At 39.4% G+C, this 16238-nt stretch overlaps 2 protein-coding genes across 2 annotated transcripts in view; both read right to left on the bottom strand.

Moving 5' to 3' along the window:
• The window catches only part of LOC140938157 (uncharacterized), a 14668-nt gene extending 2311 nt beyond the window's left edge, over positions 1 to 12357 (bottom strand). The window contains exons 1-4 of the mRNA XM_073387679.1: positions 11697 to 12357; positions 2575 to 3284; positions 1525 to 1613; positions 406 to 523 (exon numbers count right to left, since the gene is read on the bottom strand). Of these exons, the coding sequence (XP_073243780.1) occupies positions 406 to 523; positions 1525 to 1613; positions 2575 to 3284; positions 11697 to 12357 (1578 nt within the window). The remainder of the gene's footprint in view (positions 1 to 405; positions 524 to 1524; positions 1614 to 2574; positions 3285 to 11696) is intronic.
• A 128-nt stretch (positions 12358 to 12485) lies between these two features.
• Positions 12486 to 13235, bottom strand: LOC140938156 (uncharacterized; the record flags this gene model as incomplete). Its single annotated transcript, XM_073387678.1, has 1 exon — positions 12486 to 13235. A coding segment is annotated over one exon (750 nt), but the record flags the coding sequence as incomplete, so codon positions are not given.
• Positions 13236 to 16238: the final 3003 nt, after the last annotated feature.

Here is a 16238-nt window from a genome sequence, read left to right as displayed (position 1 = left end):
CACATTAAGTGTTTTGGTCAAATTTTCGCGAAACTGAACCTAGATTGTAGCAATTCACAAAGTTTTATTAGTCCCAAAAGAAGAGATACATTTTGTTCACGAAATGCTCAGATTATCACTCTCTTAAAAATAAAATTCTTTCATGTATTCGGTATACTGAGCGTAGAATTTTGTAGTCCGCAATCTCATCGTAGCCTGCTTTGCAGTTTCCTTCGGTTGCGCGACTGTTTCATATTTTTTTTCCTGCCCTTCCCTCCCCTCCCCTCCCCGCTCCTTTTTTGCCCTAACGCCTAAAACATCAAGCATCTTTCTCCAGCCCTGCATTTCAGGATACAATCATCGTCGAGTTTGATCTTGCACCAAGCGTATTAACGCTAGAACTCTTTCATTAGTTTTACCGCTTACTTTAGCTGCCGCCTGACCCCAAAAAGGTTTCTGTTTGCTGCATTCGTAGGGACAAGACTTAAAGTCCATACCAGATCCTTCTTTTTTGCCACACCACGTCAAGCCGTTCATCAGAAACCTGGGAAAAACTATCAATAAATCACCTTGGAATCTGTTGAGGTATACCGATCAAGGGGGGGGAATGTGTCTCAAAAAGTAGGCGAAAAGAAGGATAGTAATATTGTGATAAACTCTTTCTGGCCAACCATCGCATGTAAATGATAAAGGTGTATTACGAGGGACCAAGAGCCATGACGATTACACTGGCAGAGTTCATAGCATGGGACACCTAAGAGTACAGTCAAACCTGTAAGCGAACCTCTGTTTAGCGGTTACCCTCTTTAGAGCGGTCACCAACCAAAATCCCGGAAATCATTTCCCTCAATTACTATAAAACTGACACTATTATGTGGTTACCTCCATTAAACGGTCGCGTTCCCAACGGGTTAATTTGCATTGTCTTCACCTCTATTAGACGATCGCTTTGACAATTGCACCAGTACTAGTGTAACGGATACAGTGCGTATGGCGTTTATTAGTCTCTTAGTTACTTTCTTTTGGGAAAAGAAGAGCTAGAGGCACTTTCAGGACGTTTTTTTGTGGGATAGATACATTGTTTGTTGCTCTTTCACCATCTATATTTTCTTGAATAACACTTAGGTTTGTTAAATTAAACCTGTATAAACGGTCAACCGGATATTAAGGGGTCAGTAAGCCACTCTCCAATGGTGACCGCTTTATATAGGTTTGACTGTGTTACTACTCTTCCTGGATTGGATGATATTCCCTCATTCGGTTGTTCATGGCGGTATGTCGTTGGTACCACTAGTGAAAAGAAACGGCATACTGGAGCAAAGTTTGTTATTCAGAGAAGCAGATCGATGGCAAAACTTGGACCCTTTTAAATGTTAGCGACATAAAGGGAAGAATATAAATAAAAGAAGGAAAAAGGAAGGAAGGATATGACCTCATTTCTTGGCTGTTCAAAAAATGTGGTATTGTAAGAAGAAATGCCTGAATACTTATGACTATTTCCACCATTAAACAAACAAACTGAAATAAAACGCAAGTAAATCTTACCCCGCTAATGTATCTTCCAAAGTGGTGAATTTGTCGTACAGTCTGGAGTAAGCATGGGTGAGTTCTCTTGTCCCAGACCAGAATAATACCTTAAATATCAAAAACAACAAAAACAACACCAGATTGAACTGAGAAAAGGTACACTTTAAAATTTAATTACGCCAGAAAAAGGCGTGTCCTACACTTACCAACTTGTAATAAAACAATGAGAGTTGATTTCAGTTTTTTACACGCGAGTTATAAATAGTAGCTAATAGTGGGTAATAGTGTACATTGCCTTCGAAGGAATAGACATGCTATTACTGAAAATCCCATTCCTGAATTCGATTCTTACACAACCCAGCCTGTTCCAGGCATTGGATTTCAATACATCATTCCATAATGCCAACTCCTGATATACCCTATGATTGGTCAATTTTGACACTTGACGTCAACCACGTCATAGGGATTTTAAGATCCAACAAAACGACAGCAACGAGAACGTCAAAAAAAAACAAAACAAAACAAAAAAGGAAATAGGTTTAATGAGCAAACAACAACTTTGCACGTGCATCACACATTTTTGTGCATTTCTTTGCCGTTTTCGCGTTTTATGGAGAACGTAAGCAAGCAACAACGAAATTTTTTTCTCCATGTTTCTGGACTTGGATATGGTCCCTTGGAATTCATCTTCAGGAATAATCGCGATGAATACTGAAAAAACGCAAATTCACTTTTTATTATAAGCGACGTTCTCGTTGCCGTTACGTCGTTGGACAAAGAAAAAAGAAAGCGAGCGGGCAAAACCCGGCCTCTTACACGGCACATTTTGATATTTTAACATTTGTCATTTCGATACAAGAAACGATTTTTCTGGGAGCGATCGGGGTTGTGGGCGGGCTGAGGTATTTGTAGAGATGCATACAGGACTTCCCCTATCTCTCTCGTCCCGCCGTCTTTTGCTTACTCGTTTTTACTGCTCGAACGCTTTTTTCGCTCGTCTGCACTGACCGAAAGCCTGGTACAGGCTTGGCACAACCAAGTACTATTGTATAGCAAGACAGCACAAACCCTATTATTAAGAGGCTTTTCCTTGTACAAATTAAAGAAAGGAGTGTAATCATCGTATGTCACGTCACATGGGCCCTTAAAAGCGAAACTTTTCGAAAAGACTTTCCACATCTCTTGACAATCTAGTTTATCTGGATCTTGAAGGTTCTTTCTCTTAGTTGTAACAAAATCCCAACAGCGTCCAATAAATATGTGTTTTAAGTGGGCGGTTGTGCCGTTGATGGGTTTAAACATCCATTTGTTTCTCTTCTTGTTCAATCTTTGGTCATAATATTCCTGAATTCTTCTCTCAACAGCCGACTGGTCTTCATCAACGTTGCTCCGAGAGGTTGCTGTACGTTGTAGTGGCGTTAGTAGGGATTTAACGCTCTGCCATAACCTAGCAACTGGGGCAACAGAGGGTATGTCTGCCTTTACAGGAATATTATTCCATGAACTCAACTGGTAGGCTCGGCTCAGTTGGTTATTTCGCTTCGTGTAAGAGAGTGGCTGATTGATGAACTTTTGGTAGGGATAAGGATACTTTAGTTGAAGCATCCCACCAGGCCATGTCTGTCGTGGATCCTGACTCCTTCGAAATTGTTGAAAATTCGGCAGCCAATAGCGGAATTGCTTGGGTGATTGTATAACTTGCCAACTCGGCACAGTTTGAGAACGAGGCAATCGAGGGAACCCATCTTTTCCTTGAGGTTTAAGACCGTCTCTGGCGTCTGAGCAAGAGAAAATTTAAATCAGGTTCGGATTGCTTTTGCCCAGTTAATTTTTAACGTTTTCGGCTGATCAATCTTATCATTTTGTAAGTATGTGTAATCAAATGGTGACGAGTGAAATTAGGGAATAATTTCACGCGTGTTTTGTCCAAATCCCTATAATTTCCCGAGCCTTTACGCAAGTGAAATTATTCCCTAATTTCACGAGTATACTATTTGATTACCTATTAATATCATGGGTGACGAATTACCTTAGCAATCGAGGATTTTTGACTTGTTTTTCCTGGATCGTATCGATCGATCGTGAACTTTACTCTCTCAAACGTTTAGAGCTGAAATTTGGCTTAAGTTTTCAGAATTTTATCACAACATACCTCTAAGAATCCTTCTTGATGTGCTCTTTCGTGTGTTCAGGTTTTCTAAAGCGTCTTTTTATGCCCTGACATCTTCATTCATGACATTTTAAAACTTCGTCGCCATCTTGAAACGGAGACGTACGGCAGGTTGCCATGGCAATTTAGTTATTTCACATGTGAAATTACAAATTAACGCTGAAATTTCGCGCCAAAATTAAGGAGTAATTCGTCACCTATGATGTTAGCCTAAATAATCTCGCCTTAAAATAATAAGAGTGGTCGACTAATCTATATATATAACAAAGTCGCGGTGAAATGCCTTCATGTCTATGTATATGCTAAATATTTATGTTTTATCATTTCCAAGAATGAGGGTGAGCAAAATAGAGTCAACAAATAACGAAACGAATTATAGTCTGTAAATTTATACTGATGGCAGAGAATCCAGAAATAAAAATTGCTATTCTGGCAATAGAAAACTTTCTATTAATAGTCTCTTAGCATTCTGGCACAAAATTTTACCATGGCCGTTAGGGACCCTTGAGCTCTATTTGAGCTGTTAAATCCGGTAAAAGTTAAGGTGGCTCGATAGGGTTTTTCAGGGTCAATATCTTCCAAGCTTGAGCATAATTACCTCGCCATTATCAAAGATTTGGAAAAAATTGCCACCACAGCTGTATTAGATAAAGACACAAATTTGTTATGATCAGGGTAACAATGACATAGGAGTTGTCATAGCAACGAAATAACGCCATTACCTATCTTACTTGCAGCCGTATTTCTCGGCACTGAGAACTGTTTTTTTCCAAAATCGTTCGCCCGAACGTTTTCCTCCCAAAGCCGCCTAGATAAAAGTGAAGTTTAAGAGAGAGCGAGCGTTTATTATATCGAGATATTTTGGGGTGAAGTTTTTATGGTCAGAAATACAGTAAATACTGAGAAATTTGGATGTTCAGCCGTTATTTGTAGAAAACAAAGCGCTTTTAAAATGCAATTTCTCCTCGTGGAACTTTTAATCTTTTTAAAGACATGTGTGAAAGATCATGGAGATTGCTCTAGCCGATTGCTAGAGAAAGAAGGATTTGATTAGTATCTATTCAGGCGCTCTTGTTAGCGGTTTTGTAAACACTACTTTAACAAATAAGCAAATAATTTTGAAACCGTTCGATAGATTTTTTTTTTTTAATTTGAGATTCTCGAGATTTACCGTCGTATTATATGACCTTTGAGGTTTAAGATTATTGATATAATGTAAGGCAGTAAAATAAGAGCTACAATTCGGAATTATCGTGTTTACAAGTGAGAGCCTCTCATCACTCAGTGGTAGGTTGCAAGCAACGGCTTCAAGTAAAATAGGTAATGGCGTCATTTTGTTGCTATGACAACTCCGATGTCACTGTAAGCCTGATAATAACAAATTTTTATCTTTACCTAATACAGTTGTAGTGGAAAGTTTTCCAAATCTTTGTTAATGGCGACGTAATTTTTTTGCCCACACTTGGGAGGTATTGACCCTGAAAACCCTATTGAGACTCCTTAACGGCGTTTCCATACCCTTCTGTCTTTCTAACTACTACTACAGTGACGAACGCGAAACATTGGAGCTGTATTGGTATCCAAAAACCCCCGAGGGTTTATCTCATTGTAATATCATAGGTGACGAATTACTCCTTAATTTTGGCGCGAAATTTCAGCGATAATTTGTAATTTGACATGTGAAATTACAAAATTGCCATGGGAACCTTCCCTACGTCTCAGTGTCAAGATGGCGACGAAGTTCAAAACAGAGGGCTCCAAACAGATATTTCCCAGAAAACGGTCGTTGGGTGCCCCTGTTGAAAATGTCATGAACGAAGATGCCAGGACATGAAAAGAGGCCTTGAAATACCTGAACGCACGAAAGAGCACATCAAGAAGGATTCTAACAGGTATTTTGTTGAAAAATTCTGAACTCAAGCCAAATTTAAGCTCTAAACGTTCGAGAGAGGGAAGTTCTCGATCAGCTTCGATCAATGCGATCCAGGATAAACATGTCAAAAAAGGCTCGGGAAATTATTAGGATTTGGACAAAACTTAAGTGAAATTATTCCCTAATTTAATTTTCACTCGTCACCATTTGATAACACATACATACACTCAGTCTAATTTTCAATGGTTGAACCAGAGTGGTTTTCGTTAAAATCTGGATAAATGACGTCTTTAGTGTCTTAAGATCACTAACAATTATAGTGATATTTATGACATTTCTAACAAAGGAGGCTTCCAGCTGGTAAACTATAAAACCCCTGCAGAATGATCTAGTTGTTTTAAGAACTTAACGCTTCACCTAAATAAACAGCAAAGTCTAAAATGATTACTATATATCGACAGATTTGTCAGAGCTAACTAACCGAAACTGACCGGGAACACTTTATTTAGGAGTAACATACCGCTGTACATACCAAAACAAAAGAAACATGAATGTAATACGATAAAAAGGCCTGATAGACGTCTCCATGAAACCATGACCACCATTCATTCAACAACCTAGGAGCGGTTTAGGGAATGGTTCGGTGTTCCGTGAAGATTTTTGCCTGCTGAACAAAAATAAAAGCAAACAAATCTAGAAAATTTTACTAACACATAAAATGTGATAGTCGTGTCTCCGAAATGATAAAAGTTTGTAAAACTGACCTTTAAAGTTTTGAACGAGATATCGCCATATTTCGTTTCTTCAGGCCTAAAAATGGTTATAAAAATAACATGTATTGGTTAAGTTAGTAAATAAAGTTACAACGAGAACAAATTTTTACTCCAAATGTTTTATAGATGAAATCTGTCTGCTGCTTACGGCTGTCATTATTCTTCAATGTTTGCAAGAAGAAGGCAATCGAGGATGGGACAGGTACCGGCTGTTTGAACAGGTGTGAGAACGAGGTAGTCTTTACAAAGAAGTTCAGTGAAATTTCTGTGATTATATATGAACATCGCAGCACTGTTTTTATTTTATATACTTCAACAGATGATTTCTATTTGAGGTTACACAAAACTGACATAAAATACGAGATACATCAAGTTCACCCAGTCTAAGCTTAGGCTTCAGTGACTACTACATAAAGGTCTTACTGAGAAAATTGGTCAACTCTTTAAGCATTGTTAATGTGATTCTAAATCAATGCTTAAGAGGAATCCGTCATCGCTGCTACTTCAGTGCTACAAAGGCCACTGAACAGCTGTCTTTAATAGGATGTTAGTAAAAAAAAACTATTATAAAGTAAACATTGTTACCAAAATGCATTTTATAACTAACTAGGCACTGAGCTTAAGCCTAAGAGCAAGTTTTCAAAGCGGAAAAGAGTCACGTCTGTCAATTTAAATAGACTTGACCACAAAATTTTGTTCAAAAAAACTATTTAATTAAGGAAAATAATTTGAAAATTGAGACCCTTTATAAGTCGCCCGAGACGAAAAATGACAGCCGGATTAAAAAAATAATATTTTAATAACACAAAATTGTATGAACCGTGGTTATTACTTAATGTCTTTATATGGACACTCTGAAAAAGTCTTATTTCCTGACAGTAAAGAGACATGGGAACGAATTAATCAGAAATCAATATTATGACGGCAGCACGGTGTAGAGACGCGCGGGTGCTCATGGGATGAATTACTTATGGTTTTGATGGAGATTTGTAGCACTCTATGTCGGTCAGACTTCGTGTCATTTTTTTTTGGAAAGTTTGCGTATCCAGTGCCGTATGTTTTTGATATCCTTTCTTAGTGAGCCACATCAATGACATTATTTATTATTGAATTCGGCTTTTTCATCCAGCTATTTAACTATTATTGGATGAGGCTGAGTATGATCTGAAGAATTATGGAAGTCGAGGAGGTTGTTGCCCGCAGAGGCCGATAACAATCTCCGGTATCACTCAGATCATACGACACAGAATCCAATAAATGTTTTATTTTTGTATTTAAAATGATTTTTTCTTTAATAACATGCTTACCTCGATCGATGTCAAGTTCCCAACTTCCTTGGGCTGTTTTTAGGCAATTTAGGATGCAAATGGCTGTTTAGTTTAGCAGTTAGCAAATAGCAGTTATCATCCGTTGACTGTTTTTCTTTTGCTGTTCTTGCTATGTTTGTAGGCAGAAACCTCGTCCTCAAGGCTTCTACGTTGTCGTAACTTTTTCTGGCGATAGCTTGTACTATTGACGTCATTTACCGGATATTCCAAAGGTCTTGCAAATTTAGTTCATAATTGTTGTTAATCTGGCTGGTTATGAAGAATAAGCCCTGAGATTTGAGCCAATCAGAAAAGGAGAAATATTTTGAATTTATAATAATTAACAACTGGTTACTATTTTAAATAAGTGGAAGAGCAGGTCACTGAGGTGGAACAGAAGGTCAGTAGGGAGTTTAAGGTGATTCCCTGGTTTTGCACTGACATCTCTTACTGCGTATAACAAGATGGCCGACGTGAAAAAGAACATCCAAAGTAACATTATTAAAATGAAGTTGACTGAAGAGAAACGCTATTAGAATTTTAGGTTGCGGTTGATTCTTGCCGAGATGAGAATCAGTGTGTTGGGAATGTGCATAAGGTAAGCAGTACGCTTGTTGCTGAGTTCGACATCCTCACGGAGAACCTCGATAGTGGATGTTTAACTTGTGTTTACTCACTTTGATTTTCATTTAAACGCTTTCTTTATAACATTGTGTCCTAAATGTGATATCTCGATGAAAATTCTGAAAAAACGGATTTTTTTAATACTTTCTTCTCGCTTTCACATACATTCTATTTTGAAACTCGCCCCAGTCTTCTCTCAAAAATCGGAGAAAATGCATTTGGTGCGCACTTTCTGGAGCTCTACCGCAAAAACGAGTTCGGTGACCCATTTTTTATTTCATGATTTTAATAAGAACAGTCTTTCCTTTCGATGAGAAAAAAATTGGCACAAATCTTTGTTCGGTTTTTTGGCAATTTTACTAAATTGCACGGATTGAGCTATCAGGGGTCGAACAGCGCGTCTCCAATTTAATTCTACTTTGGGACGTTAAGTAAAAAGAGCATTAAAAGGCATTTTTCTGGTACGTAAGTGTATAAACAACACATTAAAGTCAAATTCTGTGCGATACCACATGCACCATGGAAAAAATCTCTCCTTTTTTGTCTAGTTTTGAGGGCCGCGCGGTGTTTGTCAAAGGGTCCTAAAATAGCCGTATTTGTCAGCATTGTGACGTAAAAATGAGCACGGTGACCCCCACTTTTTATTACTTTTTTATCATCTTCTTAACTTGTTACATCAGTGTACCAGGTTTTAACTACAATCTATGTTAAGTTCTTTTACTAAGGAATCACCTTAAGTAGACTTGCTACAAGTCGACCTCTTGGTGAGCGGAGCGAGCCTTTGCACCTTAAGCAGCGACGTTTTTGAGCGACGCACGTCAACCGAAGAAAGACTTTTTGCTTACTTGAGCTGTGCTTTTGAACAAACGTTTTGGCAAATCGTCTCTATAAGAGTAAAGACACTTAGCCATACAAATTGTGGGCGTCAAGGCATATTAAAGGAGAAAAAGGTTCACTTGCGGTTGGCGTGCGTCGCTCAAAAGCGTTTCTGCTTATTAAAACTCTAAAGCTCTCTATTATTACGAATAGTAAACCTAGTGTTCCAAGTGTTCCACTTCAGTGGCCACAATAATGACCTGCTGGTTCTAAAACAATGGAAAGGTGCCTCCTCCTCCTCAGGCGCTTAGTTTTTCGCCTAGGGGTGAGCGCAAAACGCGAGTGACTGGTGACGAAGCGCAAGGGACCACGGGAAAGTGAAAAATGAGAGGCGAAGCCCTTTTTCTCCTCCGCGCCTTCTTTTACGTGCATCGAGAGAGAGAGAGAGAGAGAGAGAGAGAGAGAGAGAGAGAGAGAGAGAAAGAGAGAGAGAGAGAGAGAGAGAGAGAGAGACGTCTGGGTACGAGGCAGAAATCGGATAATGCCTGAGCTCCGAGGCCTTCTTAAAATAATGACCGAGCGCGTAGCAACAGGTCATTATTTTAAATTTATTTGATTTAGTTTTAATTTTATCCTACATCTAATTTTCTTGCAGGTTTCCTCAAGAAGCAGTTGACATCCATCAAAAGGTTTTTTTTGCGTATTCTTACACTCTTTTGCAGTCAATAGTTCGGCTGTTTTGTCATCGCGTAGCTAGCCTGAGTATCAGGCCTTCCTAAGGGGCTAGGGGAGAGAAGATTTTAGATGGGGGAGTGGGGAGGGGGAGAAGAGAAAGGAAGGCCTGACACAAAACCATTCAGCAAATCGTGTGACACATCCAAAATCTGGATGTGGCAGTGATTGCATAACACACAATACCCCCTGACGTCACCGACCGCAAGAGCGATCGGCAAGGAGAAGCCATTGAAATTTTTCGTAGATGTTTTGATTTCATGTTATCGGTATGTGATACTTTTATGGACAGAGACGCAGAGAGGATTTCAAAAAGGCTCTATAGGGCGCCCTCAAGTTCTTTCCTGGAATAAAAATAAACCTTGAACTTGAACTTGAACTTTATTTTTATTTAAACACGGTAAATCTATCAGAGAAAATAATAATATTAAAAAAATTACAATCTGCTTTAATCTATATAATCATGCTCTAAAAATTTAAATAGTAAAGATAGAGAAAATAAAGAAATTCTGCTTTACATAGATGCCGTGTGCGTTTTATCGATTCAATCAAAGAAATCGCGACAACCATTTCGAAAAGAATTAAGTGATTTTGCTTGCCGCAATTCAGGGGACAAGCTGTTCCAGATAACCACACCATTATAGCTAAAGCTATTTTTCAAGAAATTGGTGCGGGGCAATGGAACAGCTAGTTTGTTTTCAGAGTTCCTTAAATTATAAGGTGGATTATATTTAGTGAAAAGAGAACCAAGATAGTCGGGCGCAAGACCATGTATAGATTTATAGACCATGGTGGCCACTTGTATTTGTCGCTGAGTATCCAACCGTTTCCAGTTGAGTTGCTCAAGAAGAGGATCAGCGCTTGTGTCATAACTGGAGAAGGTTAGAATACGGGCAGCCCGGTTTTGCAACTTTTGGAGCTTATTCGAAAGACTTTTGTTACAATGCCCCCAGACCTCGCTGCAGTAATTAAAGTACGGTTGAACTAAGGCATTGAAAACGGACTCCAATGTGGTTCGATTAACAAAAGGCCTACAACGTTTAATTACTCCAATGCCCGATGCGATTTTCTTGGCTATTTTTTCAATGTGCATATTCCATGAAAGGTTTTCGTCTATATGCACACCCAGAGATTTAACCGAGTAAGCTTGTTTAATTATGTCACCACCTATGATTAGTTTAGGGGAAGTATCGTAAGTACCTAACATGAACTCAGTTTTAGATGAATTGAGAGTCAATTTGTTTGCAGTGAGCCATGTATTAACATTGGATAGGTCGTGATTCATAACATCAATGATCGTTTCTATGTTGTTACTGGCAAAGGTCAGGTGAGTATCGTCGGCATACATACGTGCAACTGAATTAGACAGGCAATTAGGAAGATCATTTATGTATAAAATAAAAAGCAAAGGTCCTAGAATTGTTCCTTGCGGAATGCCACAAGTGAGAATTTGACTATTTGAGAGCGAACCATTTACGAAACATTGTTGATTGCGATTATCTAGGTATGACCCAAACCATTCATAAGCGTTACCGTGGATACCATATTCGAATAATTTAGACAGAAGAATTGTATGGTCAACGGTATCGAAAGCTTTTTTTAGGTCGAGGAAAACTACTGCATTTACACTGCCTTTATCAATGTTGAAGGCCCAATCGTTAGTGGCCTCCAACAAGGCAGTAAGAGTTGAGTGGAGCGAACGAAAACCAGATTGTTGGCTTGAAATCAAATTGTTTTCAGTAAGATAACCGTGAACCTGGTCGTAGATGATACGCTCAAACACCTTAGCTACTATAGGGACGATAGAAATTGGGCGATAATTGTTTAAGTCGGAGTGATTTCCCTCTTTGAAAAGTGGAATAACTTTTGCGCATTTCCATTCCTGAGGGAAATACCTGATCTGATGGACTGATTAAAAATAGAACACATAGGATCAGCAATCAGATCGGCGCATTCCCTAAGAAGTCGCGCAGATATCATATCTAGGCCTGTGGCTTTCGATTTACAAAGCTTAGACAAAAGCGAGAACACTCTAGAAGGATCAGTACATTTTAACTCAAAACGTTTGTCAGTTCCCTCAAGGTAATGTAGGTGTGATGGACCATTATTAGAATAAATCTGGCTAGCAAGCTTGGGTCCAATAGAAGAAAAGTGATCGTTGAAGGCATCGGCCAGCTCAGGAGGGCCGTAAATAGAGTTACCGTTGCTTTTGATTTCTTTTATGCAACAATTATTAGTTTTCCTTGACGTGAGCTCATTCACAATCCTCCAGGTCTGGCGCGAATTGCCTTCGTTTTCATCTAATGCCCTTTTATAATAGAGCTCTTTTGCTTTTTTAATTTCGTTATTAACTAGGTTGCGACATTTTTTAAATTGTAGCCAGTCATTAGCATCCTTAGAACGCGATGCTTTCAATTTAAGAATATCTCTGTCATGCATTCGTTTCTTTAAGTAAGGTGTGATCCAAGGTGACTTTGAGGCGCGAGCCCGTTTTACATGAAGTGGGGCATGCTTGTTTACGCATTCCAGGAATAGTTGTTTCCATGCAGCCCACATTAAATTAGGATCAGAATAATTTTCGATGTTACTCCAATCTTGTTGACATATATCGTTGCGAAAGTGATCAGAGTTAAAATTCTTAAATTTCCTATATCTCAGGGTAGTATGCTTATACGTTGTCGATTCTATAGAAACTTTACGAAAGGCGTCAGAACTAAACTGTGGTCGCTGATGCCTATATGTGAGACCCCTGAACAGACGACCCTGTCTGGAGTATTTGTAAAAATTAGATCAATTAGAGTAGATGATTTGTCGGTAATTCTAGTATATTCGGTTATTAACTGATCAAGGCCGTAAACTTCAGCAATATTAGATAAGATATTTGTACTGTTGTCAAACTTAGGCGCGGCCATATTACAATTCAGATCTCCTAAGACGTAATATTCGATATTTTCAGAGTCTAGTTTTCCAATAAGTTCTTCAAATGGTTTAAAAAGATCAATAGAAGAATCAGGGGGTCTATACCAGGTCATAACGGCAAAAGGCCTTGATCTGGGTTTCTTGATTTCGACAGTCAGACTTTCTAAGTGTTCACATATTAGGTCAGAGCGAACAGAATAATTGATTTCGGAACGAATAAAAAAACAAACACCCCCTCCAGACCTACCGTTGGTAGAGCGATCGCTACGAATAGATTCATAGCCAGAAATATGAATTTCATTATCGCTTATTGTGTCATCCAATTTAGATTCGTTTATGGCTAAGATATCGATAGGTCTGTCGGAAAGCAAAATTCTTAGTTCGTCAATGTGTGCAGATAGACTATTAATATTTAGCGAGGCTAATTTAAAGCCTCGTTTAGACGGGAGAAGTTCATGAGAAACGATTAGATTTCCAAGGTCGCGATTACGCTCTGAATTAAACGAACGGCGAATAGGTCAATTACATTCATCTAATTTATTCGCGAAGTTGTTATACATTTTTGCAATACCTGTCTCACCAAGATGAAGTCCTCCTCTATTTAGGTCCGTAGAGTGAATGTCATCGTGGCGTATGAAGTGCCACTGACGCTGATTGCAGAATTTTCGAAGCCTTTTATTGACAGCATCAACATCGCCGCTAGCTGAGAGGTCCGATCTTGTGACCAGCTCTGATATTATTACTTGGGCATCAGTGGAGCTTTCAATTTCCCTCGCTAGGTCAACGATGTTATCGGCGATTTCGCTAGGGGATAGTTTTCCAATGTCGTTAGTACCAGCATGTAAAATGATCTGGTCAGGCTTCTTGTCCAGTGTTGGTTTCACATAATGTGACATATCACTTGTTGTAGCTCCCGCGAAGGACTTTACAACAACTCGGTGGCCAACCTCTTTCCCTAATTGCCACCCTTGTATGTTTCTGATAATAGAATCGCCGATAATGACGGTGGTCGGCGAGGGCCCTTCTTGGTTGTGGTTAAGAGTATTAGAGCTGTTCCGAGAACTCTTGTTTGGCGGCTTTTTCATGCTCGATTTGCTTTGGCGATTCTTCGTTGTTTTGGAAGATAGAGATTTAGATGATCCTTTGTTTTGCTTTGTGTCCGCCTTTGTATCAGACCCCTTTGTATCCGACACCTTAGGATCAACCGAAGGCGACTCTTTAAAAGCTTCATTGCTGTCAGGGCGAAAGTATAGCTCCTTGCTTAGCAATGATACTACCATCTGTAGGGAATCTCGCTCCTCTTTTGTTTTATCTAGATTTCCCTTCATTAGCTGAAGTTGCTCTCGCAGAGCGCGATTTTCTTCCTGAATCCGTTGTTGATCTTGACACGATTTGCAGGTTGACTGTATTTTCCTACTGTCTGTTAATAGAGATCCATACGAGTCTTTGAGCTTGTTTACCTCATTTTCCAAGCGGTCGTAAAGAACTTTAAGGGATTTATAGCCATCGCATGTGTGACTCTGTTGTTCTGGGCTGCTGCTAGTGTCGTCCAGGTTTATAACAGCCGAAGGCCGAGGTGACGGTTGGTTGACATTCTGGCGGGGAATTTGAATTTCACCAAATCCTGTCAAAATCGATTCCTTGAGTCTTTTAACCAGCTCAGTTTTCCTGCCAGATTTGGAAAGCTTTCTTTTCTCAAGTTCGTCCCTTAGATCTTCCACCTTCAGGGAGTTGATGGACCGTCCATTTAATGCATTCTTGATAGCAGCCATTTCACTAAATTCACAGGGCGAAGAAAGCGAACCATAATCGGGCACAGAAGTAGACATATTCTGGTTACTGATCCGAGCAAGAATTGTGTTTTCAAGGCCTCGTAGTTTAAAGGAAGGATGTACTCGGAGTATGGAAAAGTCTCATATACCAGCTTCTACCGAAACTATGTCCGAGTATTGGTTTCACAAGACCGGGACAAAGAAGACGATATCAGTGTTTCAGATATCTAAGTTCTGATTTAAAACATCCTGCCGTTAAAAGGGTATTGTTACTGTAAATGAAAATAGAGCGAGGTAGCCATGTATTGAGACAGCCGACAGCACCAATGCTTTTAAAAAGCTTGACTTTGCTTGTGGCGATTACGATAGCGTACGTGATTGGAATTCGTTCACTTCCTCTTCCAAAATTTTCTGACTTTTGAAATGTCTTAAGCTCAAGCGGATGCCATCATATTTCGCCAACGAGATTGACCTTTGCTACAGGCTCTCACTTCTTTTTGAACTTGAAACAGCTTTCACGAGCTCTCTGTGAAGTGGCAGAAGTGGTGGAATTTGCTGGTGCTTGATAATTTCTGGGCATAGGTTTTTCACCATCGCACCTTGCTATTCACTCTTGCAGCTCCTTTCAACCACCCGAGAATACGAGGGATAATATCAGCTTTTTAGCTGCGAGACAAGCGCCTGATGTAACTCTGTAAACGAAAGCAATTTAAAATTTTCCGGGCACACGTTTATTTACAAACAGAGCGTTGGGTATCTTACACTTGCACAATTCCTAAAACATGTTATAATTCCTCAAACACGGCAGGTTTTACATTACAAGTATTCGAAAACTCCTCATTGGAGGTTTCAGAAAAAAGCGAAATCGTAGCAACACAAGCACCGGAGCTAGGCCAGACCGTAAAGTGAGATTTATTTTAGGCGAGCTTTTTGACATGTGAAGCTGACAATCCAATGACCGGATGTGATTTTGATTGGATGGTACCGAATCATGCTGTGTGGGGGTGGAAGGCTTTAGTAAAAGCATCTGTGTCAGGCGTTTCTCTCCTTCAGCTCTCTCCCTTTTTCGCTTCCATCTTTCCCCTTTTCCCCAGAAACGCCTGATACTCAGGCTATCGCGTAGCGTTCAAATCTTTCGACATTTTTTGAGCACTGTACTTCTAAAACAGCTAAGCGCGGCGCCGCTCTTGCTTCACGTCCGTCGTGCATAACGCCTTTGCCGTTAATCCACTATTGACGTCAGAAACTGACGTCAGTAGTGGAATATCTTCCATATTTGGTCAACGAAAAATGGTTATGGGGAATGAGCCATGGGTTGTAAAGCTGATCCTTAACGACCAAAAATTTTGAATGGATCAAGTAATATAGATGATTATACAATTAGATATTCGAGTTCAATGTTTTTTTTATCATATCTTTATCTCGGGGTTTTACGCCTTTGCTATAGTTGAGAAATAAGTTTCCAAACTTTACCGTGTACCATATTACCTTAAGGTTAAAAGAACGCAATTAATTAAACATCTTGACGAGTTGGAAAGAACAAACAACAAAACTACTCCGTGACCATAGTGTCGCACAAAAGGTAGAGGTTATATCCATGCCAAGACAAAGGGCGGAGAGAAAGGGAGGGGCACGTTAAGATCTGTCAATTCGGCTATTAGGTGTCTCAAGTCGTTAGTTAGATGACAGCCTTGTCGAAGGAAAACTAATATAACATCTACTTTCCGCGATATTTGCAAAATAAAT

Source organism: Porites lutea, chromosome 5, assembly GCF_958299795.1.
Source record: "Porites lutea chromosome 5, jaPorLute2.1, whole genome shotgun sequence".
Taxonomy (NCBI): domain Eukaryota; kingdom Metazoa; phylum Cnidaria; class Anthozoa; order Scleractinia; family Poritidae; genus Porites; species Porites lutea.
The sequence above is the reverse complement of the archived record's forward strand: the minus strand, read 5'-3'. Positions and strand labels throughout refer to the sequence as shown.